This window comes from Ixodes scapularis, unplaced genomic scaffold (assembly GCF_016920785.2).
Source record: "Ixodes scapularis isolate PalLabHiFi unplaced genomic scaffold, ASM1692078v2 PGA_scaffold5__190_contigs__length_132052651, whole genome shotgun sequence".
Taxonomy (NCBI): Eukaryota; Metazoa; Arthropoda; class Arachnida; order Ixodida; family Ixodidae; genus Ixodes; species Ixodes scapularis.
This window is the reverse complement of record NW_024609880.1, coordinates 113,235,876-113,262,946: the sequence shown is the minus strand read 5'-3', so window position 1 is coordinate 113,262,946 and position 27,071 is coordinate 113,235,876. Positions and strand designations below refer to the sequence as shown.

Here is a 27,071-nt window from a genome sequence, read left to right as displayed (position 1 = left end):
ACCCCAAAGGTCGTATTTTTTGTTGTTGTCTAAAGTGATTCATGTTGTAGTCATAGACACGGGAACTTTAAATTCAATTTTTAAAAATAGTTTTTTTTTTTTTTTTACTTCACATATATTGAGTTTCCAAGCTTCGAATTTTGAGGGTAACGTCCAGGCATCGTTTTCAATCACTCCGGATAATAAGAATAAAAAAACAACAACAACAAATGATTTTGATTTGTCAATACCTCTTTAAGGGCACTTAAAACAGGAAAACATGACCCCTGTTTCACGAGCATTTCAAAAGGCTTCAGATACTTTATAATTTTGGCGAATCAGCTTGCGATCCCGTCGCTGCACGTGCACCTCGGAAAAATCTGGTTCGTCGATTCTACAAAAGCTTTAGGTCCGAACGGGTTTTAAAACCCGGGTTTTAAAGTTTTAGTGTGCTCTATAATTGCAGTCATCTTACAGGTTAAAGCATATCACCTTTATCCCCCGTACAGAAAGAATGTGAACTTGAGGGGCTGTCATAGTGCGACGTATATTATTCTCCCGCTAAGTTTAACGAACAGTGTAACATGGCGCCCATCCCGTCATCAGGTAACACCATGACGTAAAGTTACGCGGTCACGTGGTGCTGTAAAGTAAACTACGGGGTCACATGTCAGGGGAACGTCAAGTCACGCTGTCAAGTGTGACTTTGATGTTAAATTACGTTGTCGCGTGGCGCTGTTAAGTCACAGTGACGCACGACACAGTGTGGTCAAGCTACATGGCCACGCAGCAATCCAGTGTTCCATAGTGGCACCATCTAGGTAGTCGTCGTACGCCCGCGTCATCATGATTTCGTTACAACTCTTCGTGACGAAAGAAACCATGGCTATAAAAGCCTTCCGCTTTAATAGTTGGAGTTCCCTCATTGTGGTCTGGTTATTCGTAATTCGAATTTTAATGCCTTCCGCAAATCAGCTGTTCAAAGAGCTCGAGCCTATTGTACACAAAGGCGAGATGAAATAATCTCCCTGTTCCCATCTAGCCGCATCACCCACTTGAGGAGTTGATCTGTCCAGCCCGCACTCTCTTTAACACCGGCAGCGTATACTCGGCAAACTCATGTGGTCAAAGAAGCCCGCCCAGGACACGTTCTATTCTACCCCCTCCCTCAGAATCATACACCGGCCCCCTCACTTCCAGATCGTATTGACTTGTAGATGGAACTTGCGTAGACGACCACGCATCGACCGAACGGCAGATGGTGCTCTGGAGCGCGTGATCTTCCTATCAAGTCTTGCGCGCTCTCATGCAGGCCGTGATTACATCGCTTGACGCCATTGCCGCGCTTGTGCACTCCGTTTCGCAGTACGGTGGACCGCAGTGGATCCTACGAGCCATCCCAGTCAGTCCACCGCTTCGAACGTACCACGCGTCGCAGAGCCCCTCCCGGAGGTAACCTGGCACTCACTCTCGTAATGGCGATTTTCATCGCACGTTTTTTAGCTTACTTTCCCGGCTTCGCGGTTAGACCTCAAGGCGTCTTGAATGTCTAGTTGGCTCGAGAAGGCTGGCGAGCGAATCTACCGCCACAGCTTTCTGTTCTAGTCACAAGGTGCCGTCGACTTCGCTAAAGTGGCCAATACTCCGTTCACCCTAAAGCTGACAGTACGGTGGGAACTACACGTTCGACGGACCAATCACGTGGCGTGTGGCATTCACTGGCAGCCATTGTTGGGTATGTTGGTGCCCAGCGCCAGCTTACAGTGAGCTTCCACAACACTTGCCCAACGAACGCGTCACATCCCCAAGATTGTAGGCCTTCCAAGAAGATAAGCGCGCGGTCGCGTTCTGAGCAAGCGCTCTGAACACCGCGCTCGTGTGGTGCCCATTGAATACCTCCGTTCTCCGCGGTTCATCATAAAGTGCAACAGAGTGTAGTCGAAAAGAAAAATGATACAAAGAAGAAGGGTGAGAGTGAAAGGCAAACTATTCTGTAGCACTCGCTGTCAACGTGAGCACACATTCGTGAAGCGAAAGCGGGGGGCGTTTGAAGAGGGGCCAGGCGGCGTCCAAAGAAAACTACGAAGGAGTCGGGGGTTACGGTGTAGCGTGTGGGGCCGTTATGCCCCCCTGCCGTGCCCTCTTCCCTTTTTTCTTGTTTACTTTATTTTCATGAAGAATTCGTAGAAGAGCAGCTGTCCGCAAATTCGCGCAGACCACACAAGTCGCGCAAGCGCCGGACGCTTCTTTCTCATTTTGGGTTCTGGAGTGGGCAGAGGAGAAAGGTTCCGAGGTCTGGCAAGGATGCCACACACACATGCATACACACACATACACGCGCACGCAGGAACACACGCAAAGAAAATCAAATATGTATAAAAAAGAGAAACAAAGGAAACGCAATGATCCCACATTTTCTGAGCTGGCGTGGTGGTATTCTTGAGCTCGTCGCGGTCTGCGCGGTGTATATATGCTCCCTCCCTGCGTACCTGCCCCCAAAGTTAAGATGCTGTAATTTCGTTCTTTTCGTTGTTCGTTCGGCTGCCACACCTGATCACGCGGATGTTCAAGTAGGGTATCACGTTGGTAATGACTGATAATGATCACATTTTCAGACATTCGCCTTGTGAAACAATTTGGTGCTCAAGCTGGTGCTACTTATATCACCATTTTCTAGTGATCGAGCATTCACTGGCACTTTATTTGTGCACCTTAATCTGCCCAGTTTGCTCGGTATGGTTACGGGCAACTGAAAGCTGTCGGGTACCAATATGACATTACCGATAATATAATTAACCCTGGTCAGCCAATGAGATTTCTAGCATCATATCATAAGAACAAACAGGGTCAAAAGGCGAAGCAGCAGTTTCCTTCGTAATTATTTAATCTCAATCATTCTAACATTGTTCATCACAAAGGCATTTGTCTTAAACTTTAATTCTAACAATATTCGTGCCTACAGATTCGTGATCTTTGGGTCGAAGGTTTAATCAACAATGAGTTTCATTGAGAAAGGACTAGATTGAGCAAAATTGTCAAAGAAGTTCAGAATTCAAGGGTATAACGTCGGTATTACTTGGTGATATTCACCTTTGCTTGTCTTTGAATATGCCAGTGTTAGTAATTAAATGATGGTTTAGGCAGACTTGAAAACGAAATGGGAGCAGTTGTCGGTAACTTAAGTAGTATGTGTAAATTTTGAAAGTTAAAGCCTTGTGTTTAGTTACAAACATTTTACGCACTGTAAGATGTCACTTAAACTGTGTACTACAATGACACAGGCTCGGTAGTTTGCTGGTATATTATACCCTGCTCAAACATACACTAAAACCCTATGAAGTGCAACACTTTATACAGTAGGTCTAATCATTTACCAAGGTTATGAACCCTGAAATACAAACTGAACTCGATATGTTACGTCTTAATTTAATAGAATATAGTAAAGCAGAAAACGACTTCCCGGCTCCTGGTTCAGGACATCTCAATTTGTAGCAAAGTAAGTACTACAGATTATTTTCCTGTAGATACAGCGTGATCGTGATTTAATTAGTTAGGCATCGAGAGCCTACAACGCGGACATCATAGTCGCGCTTTCGCGCCATAAGCAAGAAGCAAGCAGTGTTTCGGATCCCCACAATACAATCATTTTTATTGCAGTGGTATACGTGAGCTCATAAAAAATCAGGAAAAGAAAAACGGACAAAGTACCGACACGCTTCGATTCGATACAGATAGGCGAGAAGATTTCCTACGCCCAAACACGTATACCGTCAAAATTAGCCTCGAAATCATCGTCGGCTTGTTTTGCAAGATGCGTTTACGATTTTCCTTTAACTCCCGCTGTCGGTCGTTCGCCGGCGCTCCGAAACAAACCAAACCGTGTGCGCCCTCGGGGATGTCGTAGACATGCATTCGGTTGCAGTTAAAACATTCGTATTTTTAGCCGCGATTTCGGGCGTGAAAAAGAGATGGGGTTGGTTGCCAGAATCGGCCAGAGTCCGCGCAGAAAAATAGATACCTTGGTCCCCCTCAGCACCAGTCATCACTCATTTGTACTGCAGGGGCGAGGCTCGTAATTCTTAATTCAATATATCTTAAGCTTGCGGCCGCCTAACGAGTGGGTCACGATTCGTTTCGAACAAACTTGCTTGCACCAGTTCTTGTTTTCGCTTGGACGTCTCCGTGTGTGTGTGTGTGTGTGTGTGTGTGTGTGTGCTTGTGTGTGTGTGTGTGCGTGTGCGTGCGCGGGTGTGCGTGCGTGTGTACAAAACAAGGAGGCGCGCCTTGCAATCGCCGCGATTACACTAGAACGCGCATACACACATTGGCGAAACAGTGTGGATGACTACGGTCCAGTGAACCCGATGGCGGTTTTCGATAAGCATGCTGCACGTATTTCGACCGCGAGCCGCTGAGCCTACAGGTGTCGTAAATTGAAATTGTTCACCACCTTGGCGGCAGCAGCAGACAATCGCACTCTGCGTTCAGGAAGTTCTTTTTATTATTATTATTATTATTTTGAAGTCACAAACTGGAAAAGTAATGGACGGTTTGAAGCGAATGGATTCGAGGCTATATGCTGTCGTCGTTCGGGAGTTTCTAAGCGTATATTCATCCAGTGTTTTAGGTGCGAAAGCGTTGGAGTGACGCTCAAGTCACTAATAACATGAATGTTTTGTTAGAAGGGAAATGTTAAAGATTGTACTAAATATGAAGACAGTGCCGGAGAAGTTGGTATAACTCGAAAAGAATGCTGCGGTAGTTATTTTATAGATGGTACGGAATGTCGCATTTCAGCTTTGTCTTGAACCATAACGCCTTTAATTGCGTTCCCCTTGGGTTACTGTTTGATGGCCTTGACTTTGGCGGTATCAGGCGTACTACCGGCCTGAGGGTCCCCCCAGTTGGTGGGTTCGAAGCCTGATCGTTGTGCCTTTGATCTGACGGAAGCTTCTGAGTAAGATTTCGGTTACATATTGTGATGTAGTGAAAATGTAACCCAAACTCTCTAGATGAAGCGTCTGTCTTCCCTGGGGTGTTTCAGTTGTCCTACTATCTTTGCCTTCTAAAGCCGGGGTCACACTGCGTATACATCATACAAACGACAGTCTGCAAACAGGTTCGAACGTGAGTCATCGACAGATCTGTGCTTCGAATGCCGCGCGTGGCAACCAGTTCAAGGAGAATACTTTGCACGGGGCATTCGAACCACTGATATTTCGGTGACTCCTGCTTGCAGACTGTCTTTTGTATGATGTACGAGCAGTGTGACCCCGGTGTTAGGCCACACTGGTTGACATAGAACTATCCAAGGTCCCAGCTTGCGAAGATTCGAAGAAAATACTAGTTCCAGTTTTGAACATCTTGGTTTAGTCTCTGAAAAGCATTAACTTCACGCTCCCTTGAAATCTAGGGTAGTAGCACGGCTCAGCGCGGTTACTGCTTGTGGCGCTTGACCTATTACCGCGACCGCTCAAGAAAAACGTAGGCTGTTTCAAATTATCAATAGGAATGTTAACTTTGGAATGCCGTGACTATATTGAAAGAACTGTTCCATATACGCCATTCCCCCCCCTCCCCTCCCCCAATCCCCTGGCCCACCCACTAAAAAAAAAAATAACTGAAAAAAAAAATTTGAACTAAATATATTGAACCTGCCAAATCGAAAGAACTTGCAACTTGTTGAGCGTGTCTCAGAATCTGGTACAGATGTACGGGATCCGTTTTCCTCCCTGGCACACCCGACGGATCCGCCTTTTTTCGATCCGAGTGTCTTCGTGTGTACACAAGCGTGAAACACACCGCTGCCCGAACTCGTTCTACGCAACAATAGCAACCACTCCGTACTGCTTGAAGCATCGCCACAAACCAAACCTTTTGTACCCCGACCGTCAGGCCATCCGAATCCAGTTTCACAGAAGAAGCTACTGGCACGAATCTTCGGTGGTCCGCCGTCCGTCTTCGACGCTTAAAAAGAAACTGCCAGTAATGGCGCAACGCGTTAGCGAAACTCGTTCGACCCCTAAATCTTGCATAAAAGCCAGCCCGTTTCCCCTCCTATACCCTCCCGCGCTTCACAGTGGCCGTACGCGAAATATCGGTCAGCCCGGTTCTCAGTTTCTTTCGTCTATTTATTTATTCGGTTTCGGCGTACATTCCGACCCAAGCTAACTTGGCAAACGACGAGAGCTACGGTCCCAGCGAGCCAATCAGGGCGTAGAACAAAGACACGTGACAATTCTTTATCTCACTGGTTGCGCGGGTAAATTTTTTAGAGGGGAAAAAGCGGCGACGCCTGGGACACAAAAAAGAGAGGGTTTGGGTGAGCCGTTGTCACGTGCTTCGCCTTCGTCGCTCTGATTGGCCGGAAAGGGCCGCAGCGTTCTCTCTTTGCCAAGTTACGGTGCAACGAAGTATAGCGCGTGAGCTTCTGGGGGCCTGTGCGTGCGTAAATCGAGTGCGGATGGGCGTGGTGGCTGTAGTTCGTACCCCCGCGGGTATCAATCTTCTGGACAGGACAAAAGCGCCAGCGAAAGCCAACCGGCTCGGTCATTTGGTTCGCAAAGTATACTTTAAAAAGAAGAAGAAAATAATAACGCGCGGACGGGATAGCGCGAGAACGGTCATTTCGATCACGCAGTTCCCTTAATGCATCGACAGTATTGGTTTTACATCGACCACTCGCGTGTTATTTCGTTGAGAAAGCGGATATGCTAAACGGTTTGTTCTCTTTTCATGATTTTTGTTGTACCGCTCGGATGCTCATAATATTCCGTCCACTAAAGACGGGAGCCCGTTCTCACCGGCCGATATTACGGCCTCTTGACGTTTCAATGGGGAATTTTGTACGCGTCCGTCCGTTGTATCGGACGTTTAATTGCGGGTTTAGCGTCGCCCCATGGCAAACATTTGCGTTTCTGTTCCGGAGGAGTCGTGCACACCTTGACTCGTTCACTTGCGATTCGTGAGAACCCTGAGGCCCGATGAAAGAATCTATGGCGTAAAAAAAGAAAAAAAAAAGTATGTACGAGTTTATGCAACAGTCGATTAAGTGCGATGGCGTAAGCATAAACTGTGCAACAACGCAAGTTGTACTTGTTTGTATTAAAGCTATCCACTGGCGGAAGCTCGAGCGGCAGTAACCGGAACGTAAAATAATGCAGATTGAAGCGGTTTCAATATGTATTTTTTTTTTATTTAAATACCATAAGGACCCCCTTGGGGGTATTACATAAGGGTGGGTAGAAAACACAAAAACGTGCGGCAAAAACTCCCCGAGAAGAAAAACATAAAACAATTTAAAGACAGAAAACATCGAAGTAGATGAAAAAATATACACAAAATAGTTATGCACAAACCTAGATTACGATATCTAATAAAATTTCCTTAAATTTTTTTGCGTCGGGAGTTGCGAGAACGTCTGAGGGAAGACCGTTTCAATCAATGGCAGTGCGTGAAAACAAAGAATTTTGAAGCCTGACGGTTCTGGCTTTTGGGCGTGCTACGTTGACGGTATGGCCCGTATGACGATGCCGGGGTGCTGAAGATATGACCGGAGGCACGGACTGTAATACAATTTGTAAAAAAAAGATAGCCTAGCAAGTTTGCGACGTCCAGAGAGGAGTGGAAGATTGGCACGGATTCTAAGAAAATATTTTAGGAGAACAAAACACCACCACATATGAATTGGAGAAGAATCTTGTTTATATTTTTTACAGTACCAAGAAATAAAACGGCATTGCTAAAAAAAAAAAGGAAAAAGGTAAAGCGTGCTTTTTAACCGCACAATTTTTTTTTTTTGTGAGTGTGCAGAAAGTGTTGCTCCGATTTTTAAAAGGTAAACTCATTGTAATCGGAATAAATGACCAAATTTATTTATTACAATAAATCGGCGCTGGTCGCTTCGCCTATTGAGATCTAAAAAAGCTGAGCTGATCTGAGTGCCCCGATGCTTTCATAAATATGTATAAATGGTATAGACACTTTCCTTATGAAACTTTATGAGATCACAACAGTGACAGGAGCGCTTTTTCCAATAACCACTTGTACCTTACCCGCAACTATACCGCAGAAACTCTTCGTCAATTTCATCCCACTGTGCGTTGAATATTTCGGTGATGATAGTCGGCTAAACCCGCGGAGGCTGCTCCTTCCTGCGACCAAAGTATTTATGTTGAGTGCTGTTTACCAAAGTGGACCTTAAATACTTAACATTTTATAGATTCGCCTGCGCATTTATATTTAGACTATTGTCGTAAATCTTTGTTATTCGCATTCATAATGGCATTTCTAAGGATGGAGGGGTTTTCGCTTGCTGGACAAACTAGATTAGTCGGCTTAGTCTAGCTGTGGGACCTGTACAAGGCGAAAGTTATCTATCCTCACGTCAATGAATCGGTGGTCATGCGAGAAGACCGAGGAAGATGGTTGCTGGCAGATCGTATTGGCTCGTTTTGTCTGGTCGTCCTTATAAATTACAACTATCCAAGAATAACAATGTCACGTGTCATTAAGCTGTAAAACAATAAACTGCCCTTCGTGAGAAAGTTTAATTTTATCTGGTCACCCTAATCTTTCCAAACATCAATAATCATTAACGTTAACGACACGTGATAATGAGTATGTGAGAGTGCTTTCCCCTCTTACGATTTACTTCAGAAAAGTACTACTCGGTCGCTACTCAACCCTCTAGCTCGAAAATCCCCGAGTGAATTGCGCGCCGGACGTGGGCAAGATGTTTATTCCTCTTAAAACACAGTCATATCAAAATTGTCGAACTAAAAGTGAAACGTCTCGAAATCTTTGAAAATCAAGACCCCAGGTTTTGATTATCAAACTCCATTTCTAATTTCATTTCCATTTTCTACATCTTCACCGTCACCCCTGTATCGCGTGGAAAGCAGCAGCATACGAATCACCGTACGAACAGTTCAGCTGGCACTTCCTGCAGGTGAACGAGAAGTGCAAGAAGGTGAAGCTGCTACCCCCAACAAAAGAGGAGCAATTAGTCCGTAGCAAATCGCTCCTGGCTCACGGTCGTTGTGTCGTGGCTTTCGCTTCCGGACACCGGCGGAACGAGGTGCCTGACCACGTTTTAGGGTCGGCCGAGACAAAGGCTTACGAGGTCGGAGCTTTGTCCAGAACGCCCAGTTGACACGCGTCTAGAGCCAAAAGCAACCCGGTTTCTCGAAAACGGCTAGTCTCGCAAACGACACAGTTATACACGAGAGTTTTAGTAAACCGCAACCCCGATAACAATACCAAACACTCCGCCAACGTATTTGCTCATGCACTGTATCATTGTCGGGTATCGGTAATGGGGAGTTTAGGGAACAGAGTTTGCACATCCGATATGGTACACGATGGGCCCTCCGGTACGCAATGCGCATGCGCTAGAGCAGAAGACTCGCATATGCACGGTTCTTACCGGAGGGCCAATCGTACTGCATCGGATGTGCAATAACGGTTCCCTAAAACTCCCTATTAGAGAGTTTTAGGGAACCATTTTCGCACATCCGATACTGCAGGATAGGCCCTCCGGCACGGACTGCACATACGTGAGAGTTCTGCGGTAGCGCGTGCGCAGTTAGCACCGGAGAACCCATGGTACGGTATTGAATGTGCAAAATCGGTTCCCTAAAACTTTCGTTCGTGACAGGTGCTGCCGCCATAGATCGAGGTTAAGATCGGCGGGAAAGTTTGAAAATGTTTATTTCTAAAGAAGTATTTTTTTCGCTTTGTTCTTTCGTCGTTTCTTAGCTCTCGATCATCCCGCGCCTCTCTTTTCCTATTTTGGAGGTATCAAGACGATCTACTAAAACTCCCTATACTCAGTTGACAACTGAGCTGACTGTGCGGTGGAAACTACGCAGTGCTGTGGAAGCTACGCTGGAGTGAGATCACGTGGCGAAAAATAGACGCACGACTGGTCAAAGAAGTACGTAGCTTCCACCACAGTGTTAAGTTAGATATAAACAGAGTAGATACCGTGTCCTTGGGAACACGACAGAAACGACAGGTGACACCGCGTTCCCGTTTCTCTAAACAACACGAGTCTTTTTAGAATTCCGTCTTTGTCTTTTTTTAAAATCTTTTTCCTAGTTTTTATTTTGCTGGTGGGAAAGCTGACCGACTCCGTTCAACACCGGAACGATTGGCGAACCCGGTAAGACTTTCGCAGAAAAAAACAAAACAAAAAACAATAACAAAGGAAAGGAAAGAACGGGTACCTCCCCCGCTATCGTAGTGGTGTACCGAGGTGTGCAATTTCTGAGCGAAACCCCGTAAATACTTGCTCCTTTGTTGCCAGTCGAATGGAGAACCGACACCACGAAGAACCGCCTTCATTGTTGTCGCGCTGCGCGTGAGACTCTGGGCGATTGCTTTGCGTTCGCGACAGGTGTTGCCGCCATAGATCGAGGTTAAGATCGGCGGGAAAGTTTTCAAATGTTTCTTTTTAAATAAATATTTTTTTTTCTCTTTGTTCTTTCATCGCTTCTTAGCTCTCGATCATCCCGCACCTCTCTTTTTCTCTTTTTGACTCGAGAAACCGAGGATAAGGAAACTACTCCACTTTCGGCGGAGGGTTGGGCATCGGCGATTCTTGACCGATATAGCTACCTTGTTTAGACCGAACCCTCCTGCGGGAAACGAGCAGTATATTTAAAAATTATTTATAAATCTTATAGAAGGCTGTCAAGTAGCCCGTTCTAGGTCGGCGCTCATACGAAGACAAACTGAATGAGAGGAGAATATGACAGAGTGCGCGCGAGGACGTTAGAGAGCAGTGCTCTGATTGGAGGAAAGGCCACCTGCCTTTGTCTCTTCCACCCACTGTCTTCTCCCAATCAGAGCTAACAAGAAGGGCGTGTGCTTCTCGCGCAGTGTCTCGCGTTCGAACGCCGGACGCCGGAGTGCGGCATTGGAACGCGTTTGAGCAGTGGGTAGAGACCACGGTGTAAACGGTAGGAACAGAGGCAGTCGGCCTTTGTTCCTACCGTTCTGATGGCCCCGCGCTCTCTAATACCGTCTCTCCCTCGGTTTCTTTCCTGTGTTGCGCTTGTATTCGCCTTTAAAATGCTCGAGCGTTTAAGGAACGCAGCTAAAGAGAGGAAGATAAACATTCCAATTCGCGCGAAATCTGCCCGAGCTGACACATAAAGTAACGGGTTTGCAGTGTTTCTGTTTTACGTTAGAGTACGAACGAGTTATAAAAAAAAAGCACTTCGAAAATAAATATATTAGTTTAGGAATCTATTCATAGCGTAGACAGAAAACCGCTAAAGCACGTGGTATAAACAACGCCATATCTTCCGTATCCACTTTCTCACAAGAGAAAGTGGATATGCACGCTTTAGTTTGGGTGGGTGTCTGGGGACAGCTTAAAAATAGTACTTATATGAACTCAAATAATAATATAATGCTTGTTTGAAGAAAAAAATACGATGGAATCTTGTTTGTTATGCTTCCGTCTCTGGATTGTTTCAAAATGAGACGGCGTCATGAGGACATTCAATATCGAATAATTTACTTTCAAGTGCTCTGTGGGTACATCACGAAGTCGGTCAATAGCCCCTCGTTGTGTTAAAGACTGGCAAATGTAGATACTATTCCACCACTGACACAGCCTATACATCTGTCACATAACGCCAAAGGCTGCGCACGGGGCGGCTGGTTGATAACAGTGAAAGAAAAAAAAAATCCTTTAGACTAGGGACAAAAGTTGGGACAACACAACACCGTCTTATATAAGATGATGTTGTGTTGTCTAGGTTGTTGTCCCGTCTCAAGGTTTTTTTCTCATTATGATCGTTCACCAACTTGCTTGCGCAGTATCCCTTATTTCAGACTGACTGATTCATTAAGCTTAAAAAAAATCACGCTGATTTGCTGTCTATTAGAAGGCAACGAAAATAAAACAATGTTATACGCTCGAAAAAATCTCGAGCAACTACTTTCCACAAAGCACTTGAGAGAGCCATCGCTTCTATCTACGAATAGAGCTCGTCAAATGGCGAAGCTGTAAATATACATTTAGACAGAAAAAAAAAGTCGTCCCCATGACGTTGGACATGGTTAAACATTATGCTCGGTGTCATAGTGCAGTCTCTTTGTTTCTTTCGGACTGAACATGGTTCGTCACTCGCCGATCACCCTCCGTAGATTACAGCCATTGTCTCTCCAATGTGGTTTGTGGGAAAGTAGACGCTCCAGAGATCTTGGCGTGTAGAATATGATGCGGTTGGAGACATAACAGACCCTTGAGTGATTACACTCTGAAACTGATAGTTAAATTTTGTTATCTCTTGCTTACTTTTTTTCCCTCGGAATAACCCGGGAAAATGAACGAACACCGTATTTATAAACGAATAGACACGTGAGTGTGTTTTTGCCGTACGAATGATTTCGTAGCCATACACCGAATTATTCGAGGTCATCGCTGTGGCCCGCTTCATAGGTTAACGATTACAGGAATGAATCCGGAATCAAAGGGCTAGCTTGTGTGGGAAATTGCCAGTCATTTGCTTTCTGATCGTTGCTCTACATCCTTTGGCTTGCTATACGCCCGCTAACGTCGCCTGATGATTGGTCTTACTCGAGAATACGGGCGGAACATGCGCATTAGTGGTAAGAGACATCTGGAAAGCTTTTGCGTCGTACGTTTAAATACTCTAATGTTACGTTTCTCTTAATGATCAAGCAGAGCAGGAAGTCCGGTGTGTGTGTGTATATACTCAATGAGAGCGTAGAACATTCGTGTGTGCCGTTATCCGGTTTTATCTGAGATCGACATCCTTACGTATGCTGTCGCGTAAGGAACGGATCAACGGCAGCTGTTCATGAACGCCACGTTTCAATGGCCTGAGAACCACAAACGCAATATAAAGTACAAACAGCAACACATTTCCTCAAACGCTTCTTGTTTCGATGCCGCACACGGAAGTACTATATCTGATAGCGACGTGTTTCCTGGTGTTTCGGTCGTGAGAGTTCGGTGTCTTTTTTTTCTTCTCGCCAGTACCATATCGTTTACTCGATCGTAGGCTGCTATCGGCGAATCGTAACCTGCCGCACGATTCCCACGAAGCCACCTGGTTCTGATCCAAGGAAATATTTGGAGTGTACGTTTGAGTTTGCCATTTGAAAGTTGGTCTAGCCCTGTGTGGGCCTTTGGGGCCGGCGAAAGCCAACTAGGAAGCGACATATGCATTTCCAACGGCCCCATGCGCGACTTAGTCTCCATCTGTACGCACCACAGAGGTGATGACTAGACATCATAAAGAAAAACATTGTCACCAGTGCGATCTGCTGTTGCTTTAGCGTCCCACTGTGAACTAAACCACAAAGGCACTCTTTGTGGAGTAGTTCCCCGGAAGGACCAGTCAGACCGATCATACGTGCGTGTTTTATGACACGCCTCGCACAACGACAGAACCTGTTGTCTCGCACATGTATGAGGGGTGTCTGCGGACAATTCTGGGATACATGTCTGCCGTGAACAACATGTCTTTTGCATGATGTATTCGCAGTCCGAACGCGGCTTAAGGTTGTCGAAGCTGGTAGGAAGAACTTGGAAAAAATGGATATCTTGGGAACATCAGCGAGGCAGCTTAGCCCACGTTTAGCCAAGAGACTTAGCGCCTTCAGTTTTATTTGTTTGAGTCAAAAGTCGGACAGCACTCGGCACTTTTCAGGCACTTTCGTATTTAATGACTTCTAGAAGATGTCAACCCCAGACTTTGCATTGCTTGCCGCGCTTCACTCTTTCGCGAAACGGCAACGGTAGTAGCCAGAACAGTTTCACTGCACCCATTACTATAATTTCTCGTAAACAGTGAAACGGTCTATAGACCGACACGCGGAGCGGCTCTGTTTACCAACACGGCCGGAAGGCCGCGCATGCGCGGTAGCTATGTGGGCAAAAGCAGCCCGGCTGTCCGTGTTTTCGCCATTGCGCTCTATGGCGTGCGCTCGTTGTTGACGTTGTAGGGACGCTTGTATCTTTATTTGTGCGTCGTATTTCCTCATAACGTATGTCGTATGCTATGCCCGACTATTTGAGCTCGTTGCCCGAGCCTGAACGGTAGCGGTATCGAAACAAACTGTGCGTGGACGGCGTTGCCTACGAGGATTCGTACGCCGTAAACAAGGCCTGCTGGACTTCCGACGTAAAGTTGCTGCTACGGAAGTCAACGGCTCAGGTCGTCGTTTATTCAGTTTTTTTCGCCAAGCCAGTTCACGGCCGACACGGTACAGGCGTACAAGTCTCCCGAGGTCTACGATTACATCGAGTCGGTTTCCGCACTGCCGGCGGGATCAGCAGACTGTGGGTCTGCGGAAGTGTGTGTATTCATTAATTGATTAAATACACAGAGCGTCTTCAAGTCAAGGTATGATATTTTTCATACCCTCTTGACCACAAGGCATTACAACCAATAAAGGTTTGTCCGTTCTGCAGTCTTGACGGTAACAGGTTACAAGTAACGGCGTTACTAGGAACGCGTTACTTTTTTCAGTAACGTAGTAACCTATCCGTTACGTTTTCGGCACAGTAACGGGTAACGTACTTATGTTACTATTTCAAGTAACGTAGTTACGTTAATCGTTACTACTTCCCAAGTCTTAAATAAATTACACTTCAATTGTTTCCGTGTTTTAGGCGTCAAGCCATGTTTTTCGTTGCGTTTTTTCTCGTAAGTATTTAGGTGAAACCGTGAAAAGAGCTAAAGTAATTATGTTCAGTTTCTGCATGAACACAATGTTTCTTGATATATGACCTGTATCGTCAAAACCGTAAAATGTGTTACATCATAATTTAAAAAAAAGTAACGCAGAAGTAACGTGCCTTACTTTTTATTGGTAGCGGCAACGCGTCCTTTTATTTTTAAATAATGTAGCTCAGTAACGCGTACCTTTTATTTGCAAGTAACGAGTAACGTATTTCGTTACTTTTTTCTTGGTAACGCCTACAACACTGCCGTTCTGTCGTCGATCCCCTTCTGCTCGGTAGCACGGGCGTAGCGAGCCTCCGACGAGCGCTTGGGGGGTGCCCGGGTGCGTTGTGCGCGAACACCGTGGAAACAAAATCCGGGTGGTCTCGATCAGACAACGGTTTCCCTGCACATATGCAAGCCTCGGGACGGAGATTGAAATGGAAGCCGCACTTGCCTCCAAGAAAGTGTTTGCCGCACAAACGGTCGTTCGCGCGAGGCGACCATTCTTTTCGATCCACGGATATTATCCACCTTCTATGCCTTTCAGAGTCTGCCGGGAACTTGGGGAAACTCACTCCGCTACTTTTCTTGTACATTTCGGTGCAATTAACGGCAACACAGCTTCGCGGCATACTGAAATGCTATGACGCCCATGCGAAACGTGCGCGCTTTTGCCCACACCCCCCGGCTCCGGCGCGATCGCAGCGCCGCCGCAGCTCCGTGACGTCAAGCCCGCGTGTCGGTGTATATTAAGTTCCTTGAGTTTGATACCGCGTTGTGACGTACGCGCGAGTTGGAAAAATGTTCTCTAGTCTCACAAGCGCTCGCGCACCAAGTCCCAGCCGAGGCTATGCGAGCTCGGGTCTCTGAGCGACGGATAGTTTCGGTTCTGGAATGTTCTGCGTCCACTTTGTGCACGATGAGTGCAGTCTGAGTAAGTCAGATGTGATCTTGCTTTGCGCGTGAAATTCGTCCTCTTCTAAGTTACATTGATCGGTGCTGCGTTGTGGTATCCCTTAGCAAAAAGAGACCGTACTTCAAACGAAGTTGAAATATATTGAAGACGAATATTCATTTTGTATTTATTCTGTATTATTTTGGCCGCACTCGAAATACGCTCGTAAGGTATTCAAAATACATTATAAATATGAATCAAAAAATATTTTAGATATACCAAAATATCATCCCTTCACACTCAAGATGCCATTTGTGCATTAAAAACCGGTCAAACAATTTTTTTTTTATTTTCGATTTTGTCAGCAAATGGTATCCCTGTGGTATTTGAAGGCACTACTAAATACATCTCACAAAGCTACATTAGAAACGAACACAAACACAAACACCATGACGCACTGAACAGCTCATTCACAGTCCCGTTGACTGCTCTAGAGCCTTATATAACCTACATATTGAAGGTAATCATTTTTTTTTCGGTGACCACCTCTGCGCTTATTAAGGTTCCAAGTATTCGATCTTCTCTTCGGGAGTCTGTCAAAGGGGAAACAGTGTTTGGAAGTACGTGGCCGATGTCTCTTACTAAAAAACATTGGTACAACTAATAACAATTCGGCGCACTCCCTAAAACAATATCCACACAAACGGCTCATAAAATACATGTTATTGTTTCTCTGCGTAGCACCACTCAGGACGAAGCGAATCAAGGCAGTTTCTTCACTTTAAAATACTGTAAACGACTTTATTTTTGTGAGGACCTAAATCTCGCAAAGTTCGCGAATCGCCTACAATTCCGAAAAATAGGTCCCGTGAACTATTCCGGCAAAATGTAAAAGCATTAAAATCTATATTGCGATCCCAGCGTGTCGCGAAAATTAGAATTTGCGAATTATTCCAAAACTCCAACTTTGACCTAAATCGCGAAATATTGAGCCCGCGAAAAATAAGTATTTTACACTAGTTATTTTGCCTTTCCTTTTTAGTAGTAGACTATTTAATATGGTAGTTAATGTCACTATATTAAGTCACTATTCACATCACGTATACCAGCAGAAGCTGTTATACTAACCGGTCAATGAAGTTTGGTTTGACAAGTGAGGCCATCTTATGAGGAGTTTTCGCAACTCTGAGAAGGCCCGCGGCCGCGATCACTGAACCCGATCTCGAGCTCGAATCTCCGAGCGCCGTTCCGAACAGTGACTTAGCGCTCGTGACCAAACGCTCGGTGACTTGGCCTTCCCAAAAGTTCCCCTTTTTGGCCACCAGTCACGCTGACTAGCAGCCGACCGAGACGCCTCCTTCACTGCCCTGGGACCATAGTCACTGATAACTTAAGAAACGCCGGGCGCGGCTAATGATGTTCACGCTTCCTGCTTCCTGATTGGTTCTGCAGTGTTCTTATCTTCTGATCCCGCAAGCTGATTGGTTGCAAAGAGATAAGATGTTCGGGACTCACCACGCCCTGCCTCTCTTAAGTTATCAGAGACTCCATAGACGTTCGCAAGCACGGCCTCTGGGCGCCGCCATCTTGCTTCTAGCGTGAGCAGATCGTCTGATAATCAAGAATTGCTGACACAGTGGGTACGCCTCAGCATATGCTTGACTATCAGACGACCTACCCACACCAGCAGCAAGATGGCGGAGCCCTGAGGCCGTTCTTGTAAACAACACGCTTCTGGGCATCTTCGGAATGGAAGGTGACATTCCACTCAGACTTAAGGAAAACCCTCAATTCCACTTTTCTTTCTATTTTTTAGTGAGGCGCTGTTAGCGTGTTTCCTCCTCCCCCTCCCTCCCCCCCCCCCCCCCCCCCCCCACCCCGACCCCCCGAGAGTAGCTTGTGTTGTTGATCAGTCCACGCACATTTTCCATTGTCCATACACCATACAAAAGACACGGAGTTTCTCCGGAGACATGATGGCAAATTTATCCGCAGATAAGCCTCAGGCATGTTCGAAGCACGTTATGTATGTTTAGAACGTGTTTGCGGACAGTGTTTTGTATCAGCAATGTGCCAGGTCCATCGTACAAGGAAGGAACATGCCCCAGACACTTTCTGCAAATTGTCATTTCGTATGATGTAATAGCAGTGTGAACGAGGGTCAAGCCTGCTTTCAGAAGTCGTCTCACCTTGGGCGAGGGACTGGGCCGTGGCCGCGGCGGTGGTCACCACGTGAAGCATGAGCCAGCCGACTCCGAGGAAGCGGAAGTCCCACTTCCGCCATTTTGTGCGTGGGCCGGAAGTCGCCGCCATGACGCCGCCGCTCCACTTCCACCCGCGGCACACCTGTGAAAGGAGGAGCAGAGGAAAAAAAAACGGGCGCTTATTGTTGCGGTCCGCGGCAGCGAGGAGACGGCAAATGAGCTCGCGCTTTGTGCTTGGTGGCGCCGAGTCGATCGCGCCGGTGAAAACGTGCTCGGCTAATTGAGCGAAATTGGGGTCTACTGCGTGGGAAAACGTTTATGCTGCTCTGTATACCACGGACAAACCGTTTGGATGAAAGCGAGTTGATGAACTTCATTGTGGTAAACCGTGTATGCATGTTCACCGCTTCGGGCCGACATGCGTCTTGGAATCAAAAGAAGGACGCACGTTCTAGGAGCGCTTTTCCACGTATCTGGAGTACAGACGTGTCTGGACTAATGGCTCTTAACTAGTTCGATCGACGCCATGAATGTGAGGTTCTCACCGGTGAACAGAAGAAGATCTAAGATATGGCGGGCGTGGTAGGAGCGAACCCTTTAAATCGAAGCCTCCACAAGCATAGCAGAAGGCGAAGTAGTATAAGGACCGCGATAATTTATATCGATGCTGTACATCTTTAGATATGCTTCCTTCTAAGCAAGTTAGACAAACAAATCTATATCCAACGGAATTCTCCTAAAAGAATCAGACTAATCTAGAGTGCAAACTTGGGCCTGTCAAAGGATGAATAGTTTATACACACCGGCAAACAAAAACATGCTTGTCCATTATGACGATGCAATTAATGTAAAGGTGCAAACGAGCTGAACAAGAATGACAATAATAATCTCAGGAGAAAAGGAACAAGCGGGACAAAGGACAAACACAAATTTCCAAACACAGCTCGGTTATGCTGGTTCAGACCCCTAAAAGTAGTACAAGGATTTCAGCTCCCACGAAGCGCGTGAAGCCGGCATAATCTTCATAATGCTTCATTAAAGAAAACCTACCGACATTCAACTGCGTTTTAGCACAGGGCTCTTGACATTAAAAAAGAGCGGCACAAAAACCGTAACACAGCCGCTAAGTTTATCTAACTTACCTCTCAGTAAATGTAGCAACATTTAGTAACCCCCGCTAATTAATTGTCAATATTCGATAATGATAATTAAACAATTATAAAACACATGCAGGCCTCTTTGCCCTGTCTACTTTGTCGCTAGCAACTTTTCCCGTAGGATTAAGACACGCTTAAATATCTTTTTTTAATTAAACCATCCCATCTGAAGTTCCAGTAAATGGAGCTATAAACGCAAGGAGGCCACGCGCAACAGCTTCATTAATTAGTTGACGTAAAAGAACACCGCGCTGTCGGCGGAAACACGGAGCGATTGGAAGATCACGAGTTCCATGTTGCGGTGGACACCAGCGATTTTTACTTTTTTATTTTTGTTTATTTTGATATTTAAAGACGGCGTTTCTAATCGCCCAATTTTGAAGTTAGACGGCGTCGAACGCTCCTTCGAACGGGACAAAGTGGAGTAGATACGCTCCGAGCGCATCGTCACGTGCCTGACCGCTATCTTCAGGCGCTGGGCCCGAGCAGGATCGAACTCGATATTATCGGCTCACCCATCATTATTCGCTGGGGGGCCGTTTCTTCGTTCAACTACGCCTGTCCGCTTCGCAGGACAATCGCCGTCTGTGCGGGCACGCACTATAGCGCTTCGTTGCACCCGTGCCGCCGTGGAGCTGTCGGCATATCTTCTGCGGTTCGGCCTTTTGTTTATGACTCGATTGCGGTCTAATTTCGGCCGTTCGCGGAGTTTCCTTAATTCTGCGCGGAATTGGGCGAGCCGTCCGGGGTTGGGGGAAACAAGGCTACTTTAGAGAAGCATCGGAGATCGGGCGATAATTGTGCCATCTAAAATTGGTCGGATTGGCCTGGATCAGGAGCGTATTCATATAAGAAATAATCGCTTACGAAGTATGAAGTATAGACTACTTTTTGAGTCTTCTGTTTTGTGAACTTAAGTTAGGTTTCTGTTCATTGGCGTCCCAAGAGGATAAAGAAATAACACTCGATGCATTGTGTTGACCTTGAAAAGAGGGCTACTCCGGCGCCTTTTTTTCTTAGGAACCCCAACTATACTATATTTTCGGAATCACCGGCCTATACCCTTTTTGGTATGCTATTTAGTATCGCGGAATTCAGAATAGTTATTGTGAAATCGGCACGTGAAAATGATGCCAAAACCAATATTCAAATATATGCGCGCTTTTCAGTGCCGTGACGTCACGGGAAGGCAGGCTTGCAGGTCGAGCGGGCAGCCTAAAAATGAATTCTATGCCGAGCATTAGTTTCGTGCTGCCGCGCGGATGCTGGAGCGAGCTTCCAAAACATTCATTTTCCACCATGAAACTTCTCGTAATCAGTTTGGAACAAAGTCTACACTACAAAAAATTAACCCCTGCCTTCCGCTGACGACGTCACTTTTTCAATGTTGCCCAGTAGAGACTTTCACTTTGAAACACGCGCTGAGAACCAAAGTTGTAAATTCCGTAACTTCGCCAAAAATAATTTATTTTAGCCCAATATTTGGGTTACTATTTCAGCGGTGTTCGTTGGTGGGTTTAGCAAAATTTCAGGCAAATCGGGGACTACGAAGAAAACGCCGGAGTACACCTTTGAGAATTCTCGACTGGTTCTCGGATCGCGAAGGGCGTGCCAGCTACGGGCAGACATGCACGTAACGCGCTGAAGGAAAGGCGTTGCATGTACCTAGTTACCTTTTTGGGTAACAAAGTAACGGCCTATTTGCTTTTTAGGAGAAGGAACACCGTAACGCATTTTCGTTACTTTTCGGTGAAGCAAGGAGTAACGGTATTTAGGTAGGTATACTTGTGGAGGGAAACGTGCGCAACAGAAGTACTCAACCTGATTCTCACCCCAGCTCGCACCTGTAATTAGAACGGGAGAAAACGCTAGGTACGCTATAAGAAGATACGAACAACCATGTCAGTATAGCCACGCTTATCCTTCAATGAACGCGCTAAAAAAGCAAGGTATTAGTAACGAAGACAAAGCAAGCATATTATAACCGCTCAATTATCATATCTCACACCGAGATTATCGTTTTCGTGAGACACTTTCCGCTGCAATCGCCCATTCTCAATTAACCCCGTGTACTGTTTGTCTCCTCTAGTTCGCATTCCAAACTTCTTTAATTATCTTGACACGTCGTTTCTTGACATTATCAATGATAACCCTTTGTCGTTCAAGAGCGTTCCACTCTCGTTATAATGTGTTTTTGGAGATTCGTGTAGTGAATATTTTTGGTACACTACCGTTAGAGGCCCATGGCTGTTGGCAGGCGCAATAAATAAATAAATAAATTAATGAATAAAAATGACACATTCAGCATAACAAGAAAAAAAAAACGCGTTACTTTTAAGCTGAGGCAACGCGTGAAATTTGAATCGGAAAAAGAACTAACGTACGTTACTCTTTGGGTGACAAGCGGACAACGGTATTTCGTTACTCTATTGCAGTGACGTGTACATGTCTGGTTCTGGGCATCGTGATGACCGCAGGCGGACTCCGTCTCTTATCACCTCAAGGGAGCACAGAACGTTGGACTCTGAACATATATTTGGTGGAGTTGGAGGACCAACGTTGTCGATTCTCGGTAAGGGGACAGCTTGCAGTGAATGTCTAGTGCGCAACAATATGACTGAACTGGGTGATATAAAATAAAACAAATTCACGCATTCCTGCTGAGAATATATTTCAGAGCAAGATAGGTAAGTACGTTGTCCTACAAATAAACTTTGGTACAGATGTCGCATCCGGCTCTTTTCGACTAACGACCGCTTATGAAAGTGGCTCGATATTTTATTCTAAAACTGAACAATAAAATCTAATGAAAAAAAAATTCTATTTACGTTTTCAGCTGCAAGCGTCTTTTTTTTGTGTGTGTGTGTGTGAGCAAGTTTTACGATTACTTTCTTTTACCACGGACGATTACCTTATACCTACGCATAAGTTTCGGAAAACAATGATTGAGAAAGCAAATGAAAATGCTGAAAACCGCCCATATGAAACATTTTGAGTTCATTTACAGCACTTTATTCATGTCTTACGTACCTCATGTGCAGTAAGAACTCTAAAAACAATCAAGAACAAAAAAAGAAGAAGAAGAACAAGAAGAAGGAAGTTATGGGCTGTTTTTTTCTATCACAGACTTCTCGTTTCACATGCCCAAGCTAGATTGAAGCTCTACGTAGACTACGTCTGTGTTTGTACCGTTATATGTCTGTGTGTCGTGCGCGTGCGCTCGTGCCTATTTGTTTATGCCTGTACGTCTGCGCATGACTACAAAAAATAGACAAAACAACCCCGCATGTCTGTTTTGTTTTAAATCCTCACAGCCGCTATCTCGAACCCAAAAAGAAAACAAAAGAATGGCACTAGCGGGTTCTAGGTTCCTTTGTTCACAACCGTAGAGGCTTAAGAAGTTGCTCCGAATGAACTGGTCATACCATATCTTTGCCACGGCAAGCAAAATATAGATCCTGTGACCCAAAGTCCCGAACACGGTTTTTACTGTTCCAGGATACAAAGATAAACTTGCTCCACAACAAGAAGCCTGACGCCATATCGCCGAAAGGAGACCGACGCGGAGTAAGCAGGCGACCAGAAAGCCATAACTGGGCCGACCGGGCATTACAAAACCCAGACACGAAGCGGGGCATTGTCTTAGACGAATGTACCTGGTCTCCCGCTGACCAGCTGACGGCCGGGCTCTAATTATGGACTGCTTCGTTAGGAGGGGGCTTCGAGCTTGGTCCTTCAGTTACGTCGAGTTGGCGATGGACAGCGAGATATACCTTTTGCCTAGCCAGTCGGGGAGCCGTTTCTGGCCCTTGCCAACCGCTTTTGTGCTTTTCGCCGGCCTGGTCTATTGTTCTTTTGTTTGGTCGCTTTCTGAAGTTGTGGGCAGTTCCCTTGGCCGACACCTGTCTTTCGGTTGGGATTATTGTTGTGGTGGTTCAGCCCGGTGGTAGTGCTCCTTGCGTGGACAAAGCTATATGATGTAACAGGAAGGGCAAAAGAAAGCAGCAACAAAAATTGCATTTAGATTTTGGAAAGACGTATTGAGAATGAACGCAGGTCCATTGCAACTATAGGCGCACAGTAGATCAAAACGGCTAAGTTTGTAAAGTATTTGACCACAAGGAAACATATGAAAGCAATTTCACAACAGCGGCTTCAGTATTCACAAGGGTGTCTTTTTTATTCCTAAAGTAGACCAAGGGCATCGCAAAGTGCAAAGCCATCTGGATGTCCCCTTGACGCGCCCCGTGACAAAGTTTTTGATCGTTGTAACATAACAGTTGTAATCACTGTCCGCCATATAGTAGTGCGTAATTTTGTTGAGCGCGTGCTGACAGCAAGTTTACATTTTTTATATTTTTTTTAGCAGCGTCAAAGCAGTGGATCCTGGCAGATGATAAGGTTTTTCACCCACAGTCGAGCTGATGTGGTGCGCTTCAGTGTGTTCCCATTCTTCATTCCGTAAGAGTCCATTCTGGACACTTCATACCAAGGATATCTCATCCCAAGGCGTTTCATCCCAGGTCTCTACCAGGATATTTAATACTTTGGACAGGTTCTGCCACGCTTCATTCCAGGACACTTCCATCCCAAGGCGTTTAATCCAAACACGTTATACCAAATTAATTTAGCGCCAAGGCAGTTAATCGCTCACCCGTAATACAAACGTCTGTTCATCCCAAGGCAGGTTTTGTTCTCCCGGGCATGCAATGTTATTGGGCACGTAATACGTAGACTCGAATCACTAGCTCAGACATTTCATATCAGAATAGTTTGGTGCACCTTGTTGTGGCTGCGAGCCGCTATACGCGTGATATGAGAGAGCTTATTTATGCACTCCATCAAATACGTAGCTTCTTGAGGAGAATACGTCCCACTACACAGGTGTCACCTCGAGGTCTGCCTTGGTGCCTTTAGGGGTGACCCGGAATTTTACGCGCGTCAGTATTGGACTTGTCCTCTTGGGGGTCTTTCTTTGTTTCTTCTCCTATCTCTACCCTTACACACCTTTGTATCAGACTTACTCCGGATTAAAGCGTTGTTAAAATGGTCAGTTTTCATTCTTTCCAGAACTGTAGCCTACAGCTAAAAAGAATATTGTCGATTGATGTCACGTGTAAACCGCCTGGGGAGATCGAGTCAAGCCAACTTAGAAAATTGACGTTTAAAGTGAAGATTATGCTTTATAGAACAGCGGGGTGTTCCGATGTCCATGGGAGAACATTTATTGCTATGAAATGACTTAAAGTTTCCGGAATGAACTGTTCAGAGATGGAAAGGACTGTATGAACTGATAAAGTACGCCCTAAAATGACTCTAGAAAGAAGCTGTGTAAGCTCTTCTGCAATGAAATGTCGTGGTATGGAATGTTCCTGGGATAAAACGTCCTTTGATAAACCATCTTGGAATGAAATGCCCACAAAGTGTCCGGAATAGGATGTCCCGGGAGTGGGTTGAAGTGACCTAGGATGAAGTGTGATAGAGCACCCTGCAAGAGACTTCAATAAGTGTAAGAGGAACTTGCGGATGTCATGCAGCACTGAATTCGTTAGAGTTAGGGTATTCCAAATTTAGTTATTTTTGATATAAAAAGTATTCTCTTGCAGCGGTACTATGTCATGTGTACTGTTCAGGGTGTTGCAATAAGAAGACTTACGGTATATGGCCGTTTGTGGTCACTACCAGAAAAATAAAGTATTATTATTATTATTATTATTATTATTATTATTATTATTATTATTATTATTATTATTATATTATGTCTCGAGTAAGTGTAATGAAAGATCTCGGAGTCTTGGTTGATTCTGGGTTGCGTTTCTCTGATCACGTTGGTAAACTGGTTAACTCGTCTTTGCGAATGTTGGGTGTTGCCTCTCGCTTAACCAGGGAGTTCAAAAACCCGACGGCTTTTATCACGTTATACTGCTCGCTATCCAGGTCACAGTTAGAATATGCCTCAGTTGTTTGGAATGGAATTTCTAAAAGTCACTCCTTGGAGATCGAACGTGTGCAAAAAAAGTTTGTTTCTATCTTTAAACATCGCTACATAAAGGAGGATGTTCACTGTTTAACATATGAGTCTGCGTTAGAGCGTGTTGGTTTGCTTAGCTTGCACCGGCGTCGGGAGAACGCGGACTTACTATTTTTGTTTAAAACGCTGCATGGACTCATCAATTCTCCGAGCCTGTTATCTGAACTGTGCCTTAGGGTCCCACGTGTGCCTACTCGTCTTCTGTCATCTTTTTATGTTTCTAGAATGTTTAGTCCGGTAAACCCAATTGTGAGAATGGCTCAGCGTTTGAATCATTACTCTGAAAAACTTGATATTTTCAACCCTTGCTACAGGACGTTTGTCCTTTCTATTAAAAACTTGCCCGTGCAGGATGAGCATTGCTGAATTGCTTTGTTATGTCTGAATGTCGTCATCTCCATGTCGTGTTTTCTGGTGGTGCACTTGTTGTCCTTCGGTCTTGTGTTCCGTCTCTACTGTAACTGCCTCGTTTTTATTTCATTGTACTAATTACTCGTGCACTGCCTAGTATTATGCTAAAAATGTATCTTATTTTCTGCGGAGATGTGTATAGTGTGTTTTTTTTTTTTTTTTTTTATCCACCAGTGTACCAGCACCAAGACCTCAGGGTTGTTCCTGGGCACTGTATAATAAAGATTGATTGATTGATTGATTGATTGATTATTATTATTATTTTTGCACGCACAGAAACAATCCGAGATCTGAGTGTTTACATCGACTCAAATCGAAAGTTTCACTCTCGTGTAGAGACAACATTTGTTACTGCTATGAGGACACTAGGGATGATCAGCCGCATAACGAGTGAATTCTTGCAGCCTTTTGTACTTATCACACTCTTTAAAAGTCTTTGCCGATCCCGCTTGGAATACGCATGTGTAGTCTAGAACGGGTTGGCGAGATCGAATGAAACTTTACTTGGCCGTGTTCAAACGAAATTCGCCTACATTCTTAACTACCAATACTTGCAAAACCAGCCATACAGTTACTCCATTGCCTGTAGCCACTACCACATCGAATCTTTGTATCACCGCACGCTCTCTGCTGACATTTCATTTCTCTTCAGATGTTTACACGGCATGATTGATTCTTCTGAGATTTTATCATCTATATCGTTGCGTGCGCCACACAGCACTGTGTCTAGCAGCAGATTTTATCCCCCCGCGGCAAATATGTTGAACCCTGTTACCCGCATGCAACTGAAGTACAATGACTTCGCCGAAATACTAGACATATTCAACGACAGCATTTCAGGTCTTCGCGCGTCACTAAGGCTATTGTAACGCGATTGATGGTGCTCTTGATTTCTTTTTTTTTGGCCACAGTTGTTTTTAGAGGAAATTAGTGAATGTCCTTCTGTGGACTGATTGGATGTGTATCTATCTGCGTTAATGTTTGTCTCCACTTATTTTGTAATATCGTCTTCGTGTCGCTTTTTATGCCTCTTCACGCCTTCATTTCCCTTTCTTGTTTATTCTTTGTCTCAGTATTTCCCTCGTGTTTCAACAAAAAGTCTCCTGGCTGTTGAACACACAATAAATATTATTATTATTATTATTATTATTATTTTGTAAACGATATGTCCAGGGCAGTTTCCTCATGTAAATTATTTCAATACGCTGATGACACGGTATTGCTATCGCAACACCTTGATTATGTTGCAGGAATCACTTTACTCCAAGACGACACTTGTCACCTACATGACTGGTTTAGAGCTAATTGTCTCACGATCAATATACATAAAACTAAGCTTGTTTGCTTTCATAACCCACTTAAACTTATAACTACCGATTATCCACTTTATATGCATACATCTCGGTGTACACCTTGCGACTGTCGTCCTGTGTCTTATGTTGATGAAGTTAACTATCTAGGAATACAATTTGAGAGTGACTTGTCGTGGAAAGCCCATTTATCCCAACTTTGTAGAAAACTGCGAAAAGTATCCTGTTTTCTGTATAATGCCAAATCTCTAATACCCATTTCAACCAAAAAGACAATAACTCACGCTTTAGCATACAGTGTATTACGCTACGGAATAACTATTTTTAATCACAGCCCAGGACTATGGGGCAAAAAAATTGACTCAGTTTT

The 27,071-nt window shown here is 45.0% G+C and overlaps 1 protein-coding gene across 1 annotated transcript in view; it reads right to left on the bottom strand.

The window, feature by feature from the left end:
* LOC8027343 (protocadherin-16) overlaps positions 1–27,071 on the bottom strand; it is a 223,240-nt gene that overhangs the window by 129,949 nt on the left and 66,220 nt on the right. The window contains exon 2 of the mRNA XM_029968511.4: positions 17,778–17,934. Within this exon, the coding sequence (XP_029824371.1) occupies positions 17,778–17,901 (124 nt within the window). The 5' untranslated portion in view covers positions 17,902–17,934. The remainder of the gene's footprint in view (positions 1–17,777; positions 17,935–27,071) is intronic.